The 4,331-nt window shown below is 40.8% G+C and overlaps 1 protein-coding gene across 2 annotated transcripts; it reads left to right on the forward strand.

Moving 5' to 3' along the window:
* The first annotated feature begins 369 nt into the window (after positions 1-369).
* Positions 370-3,879, forward strand: LOC126832113 (cytochrome P450 2D3). 2 transcript variants are annotated; one of them, XM_050562797.1, is made up of 2 exons: positions 370-505; positions 1,846-3,879. In XM_050562797.1, the coding sequence occupies exon 2, from the start codon at positions 2,001-2,003 to the stop codon at positions 3,507-3,509; it is 1,509 nt and encodes a 502-aa protein (XP_050418754.1). In that variant the 5' UTR covers positions 370-505; positions 1,846-2,000; the 3' UTR covers positions 3,510-3,879. The 2 variants fall into 2 exon arrangements, with proteins under 2 accessions (XP_050418754.1, XP_050418755.1); XM_050562798.2 differs by lacking the exon at positions 370-505 and adding an exon at positions 534-643.
* Positions 3,880-4,331: the final 452 nt, after the last annotated feature.

A 4,331-nucleotide genomic window follows, 5' to 3' on the forward strand; every position in this document is an offset into this window, starting at 1 on the left:
CTGACGTCGTGACAACTTTTCGCCAACCACCACACAACGTTGAAAAACAACAAATTCTGACGTCGTGACAACTTTTCGTCAACCACCACACAACTTTGTGACAATGTTGCTTGAACGTCCGTACAGCGTTGTCACAACTTTTCGTCAACCACAACACAACGTTGTGACAATGTTGCTTTGACGTCCGTACAACGTTGTCACAACTTTTCGTCAACCACCACACAACGTTGTGACAATGTTGCTTTGACGTCCGTACAACGTTGTCACAACTTTTCGTCAACCACCACACAACGTTGTGACAATGTTGCTTTGACGTCCGTACAACGTTGTGTGCCCGCTGGGTTCATTAGTGTTACGCGTGCTATTTAACTCGCTATCAAGGTCACATTGTACTCGGCTTAAACCAGCTTGACAGCAGATAGGTCACAGATAGCCGCATTGTATTGCATGAAGTGTCGTGACGTAGATAGCTGGTTAATCTTTCTGGAAATTACAACTGTTCAAGGTGAAGTATTGCTATTCTTTGTAGTGTTAGATTTCAGCACCAGACAAGCTACAGCTAAGTGCGTCAAAATCCATAGGGATCCAGACAAAATGTAGCTTTTTATATGTAATGTAGTTTATAATGGCTGTGTTTTTTAAAGTACGTGCATCATAAACTGTGGGGCAAACATCCACCTGTTCTTAAAAAGCTTAGAGAAGAAGTGGAGTAATGCCGATAATGGGAGGGAAAGTATCGGTAGCGAATCCAGAAGCTGTGAATATTGGAGCGGGGTCAAAATCTAGGGCGCCATCCATAATCCCACCCAACGATGAATGTCAACAAAATACTGGCTATATTAACACTGAGTCGGTTGTACGTGCCAAGGTGTAGGATCGCATGTCCAACCTCATGTGTTTTCTCCGGGTCCTCCGGTTTCCTCCCACTGCTAAAGACCTCTACGCGCAAACGAATTATTGAAATAACCGTGTGTTAGTCCCGAAAGCCCTAGTTAGTGTCGAGTGGATGTTAAATCCTCTCTCTCTCCGAAATGACCTAGTTTGGATGGTGTAAATCTCTCTCTCTCTCTCTCTCTCTCTCTCTTTTGGTATTGGGGCTGAAAATTTTAGTCATTTTCCTAGCATTTGAGTTCATAAGTGGGGGCAAATTCTTTTGAACGAGGATATGTAATGTGTAACTGGGCTTTTAATTTGTTGGGACTGGGTCTGATGGGTACTTTGTCTGACGGGGGCGCTTACTTGGGCTCATGGAGGGGGGGGGGAGCTTTCAAATCCCAAACACGAGAGATTGGAAGTCAAAATAGTTTCTTGCTGCCGGGGGTAGACAGCCTCCTAGGACAGCCTCCCACTCACCCTTTCTTAGCGCTTCTCAAGATTTCTTCAAATTGCCCTGAAATGCTCGGAAAATGACTAAAATTATCAGACCAAATCCCAAAAAAGAGAGAGAGAGAGTCATTTCGGGACTAACATATGGTTTAATTTTATTTCAATAATTCGATTGCGCGTAGTGGTCTTTAGCAGTGGGAGGAAACCGGAGGACCCGGAGAAAACCCACGAGGTTGGACAAGCGACCCTACTCTTTGTCACGTATAACTGGGGATTCGAAACCACGCCAGTTGACTCAATGACAGGCAACCCAACCCCCCTCTTTTTCCAAGCCCAGTGTAGTATTTGTATAGTAATTGTTGTGCATGATATAACACAGTATATCAATATCAAGTGGTCGGGGTTGTTTATATTAGATATGCACCATATAGAATGATATCGGTGATTACAATGGTTGTGAATAGACATGAGACGTTTATGTCGACAGGTATGTTTACTCTCTTACCTTTCTATTTGCAGTACCTGATGCAATCTGTTGAGTTGATGTGTATATACCCGTCTTCATTAGCCCACTCGGTGCAGAACATTAGGGCGTTAAACATACAGCTCACAAAAACTGATAGATGTTCATATATAATTAATGTTGTGATTGTTGATGATCTACATTTATAAACATGATTAACATGTGGGATATTGTATCAGTATTTAATGATGTTACAACAATTTTAGTGGCGCTTGTTGTCTTATTAGTGATTGGATATGTCATCTTAATGCAGGAACGATCTGGAATACCTCCTGGACCACCATTTTGGCCAGTTGTGGGAAATATGTTGGATATGCGAGACAAATTCGCTGGCAAGAGACATAAATATTATGCAGAACTTCAAGCAAAATATGGAGATATTTTTCGAATATATTTCGGCGACCAGTTGTTGATAGTTTTAAACGATTTCGAATCTATAGAAGAGGCTTTTGTTAAGCAGAAGGATCTCTTCAGTACTAGACCAGTAAAGAAGTTATGGGTTGTGAAGCAGGTCAGCAAAATAGGAGATGGGGTCATCTGGGCGAGTGGACAGGGATGGAAAGATGCGAGAAGAATGGCAATTCGTAGTCTTCGTGATCTAGGAGTCGGCAAATCGACCCTCGAGGAAAGGATCAAGGAAGAAATTCACATCGTTTTGGACAGTTTCACTAAATCTGAAGGAAAACCAATCAAAGTCCATGAAATCATGATGAAAGCAACAACCAATATCATCAGTACAGTTGTTTTTGGTAAACGATATGATTACGGCGACCCCGAATTTATTCAGATCATTAAGATTTTAAAAGATGCATTTACTGATATGGCGTTGTTTACACCCGTTCAACGTTTTCCTATGCTTCGTTTCATTCCTTTCATAGCTTCTAAAATGTTGGCGGCGGGTAATGCCATTCTGGAAGTAGAACAGTTCATTGCCAATCGTATTGAGAAACGTAAAAAGGTTTTCGACAAAAATGATATTAAGGATTTTATCGATGTGTACCTAGATACGTGTGTCAACAACGAGTCCAGTGCCATCACAGATGGCAACATAAGAAGAGTCATTTTGGATTTGTATTTTGCTGGTTCTGACACTACATCCACCACTCTCGATTGGGCAGTGCTGTTTATGGTCCTTCATCCGGAAGTCCAGAAGAAATGCCAAGAGGAAATCGATAGTGTGGTCGGTGATGGTCGTATGGTAAACTGGTCTGATAAATCTAAAATGTCGTATAACGAAGCGACACTTCTCGAAGTTCAACGTTTAGGAAACGCGGTACCTATGTCACTACCTCACACCACGGACAAAGATACAATAGTTAAAGGATATCTTATCCCAGAAGGTTCTTTGGTTTTTGCAAATCTGTACGCCTGTCATCTTGATTCAAGATATTGGAAAGAACCCTTGAAATTTAAACCAGAACGGTTCTTGGATGATTCAGGAAAAGTATCCAAACAACCTATGGCATTTATACCGTTTTCCATAGGCCCACGGATTTGTGCAGGTGAACCACTGGCTAGAATGGAACTATTTCTATTCTTCACCAATATCTTACAGAGGTTTTCTGTTTCGACTCCCGGCAGTCAGAAACCCAGTACAGATGGGGTCTGTGGAGTGAGCATGTCGACACCAGAATATACTATCCAGGCCACACCTAGATAAATTTTATGTCAATTCAACAAAAATAATTGGTTGGCTTAGTTTTTTTTTTCTTTTTTTATACGCCCACATGTTCATGTAGTCATATGGTGTGTTTTGTTTTGCCCCTGCCCCTGTTTGCATACATGCACACGTATGTTTGAAGTTGTTCGCCTAATTTCAGACGTAGTTGGTCCTGCAATCTAGATGGTCAACTTTGATTTAATGTTAACTGTTTTTGATCATATAATCGGGAATAGGTAGTTTTAGGTTAAGATGGTATAAATCAATTATTAGGGTTATTGAGAGCTTGATTAAAGGGGTGCAAAGGTTGGAACAAGTTACGGGACCTTTGTGTATACTTTTGTGTATGAAATAAATATATTATTTAGTACCCGGTCCGAATTCCTTGTCTTCACAATGTCCGAGTCACGTTCAAGTCACCAGTTTTTGAAATTGCGAAAAAGGATTAGGACTATTAATTATTTTCCCTTATTTCATGATGAACGAATAGACAATGTTTCTCTTAATTTTGTTTCTCCCCTCTTCCTACATTTTTCAGGTTGACTTTTTCGTATAGAACTGTAGAAAAGGGGCCAAATTTGAAATTTCATAGCAGTTTTGGGTAATACTTATGATATTACAGCGGAGGGTTAGGTGGTGTAAAGTGTCTTTCTGCAGAGCAATCATTGTGTCGGAAATTAATTTTCACCCCAGTCAACAGCAAATCCCCGTAGCAAAAAAATCTAAAAGGTCAACCCCCTACAAAATTATGATGAGGAGATTGCCAAATGCGGTCCCCTATGTGCCTATAAATATTGGAACCAACGGAATGTTGAGCAAAAA

Source organism: Patella vulgata, chromosome 9 (genome assembly GCF_932274485.2).
Source record: "Patella vulgata chromosome 9, xgPatVulg1.2, whole genome shotgun sequence".
Lineage (NCBI taxonomy): Eukaryota > Metazoa > Mollusca > Gastropoda > Patellidae > Patella > Patella vulgata.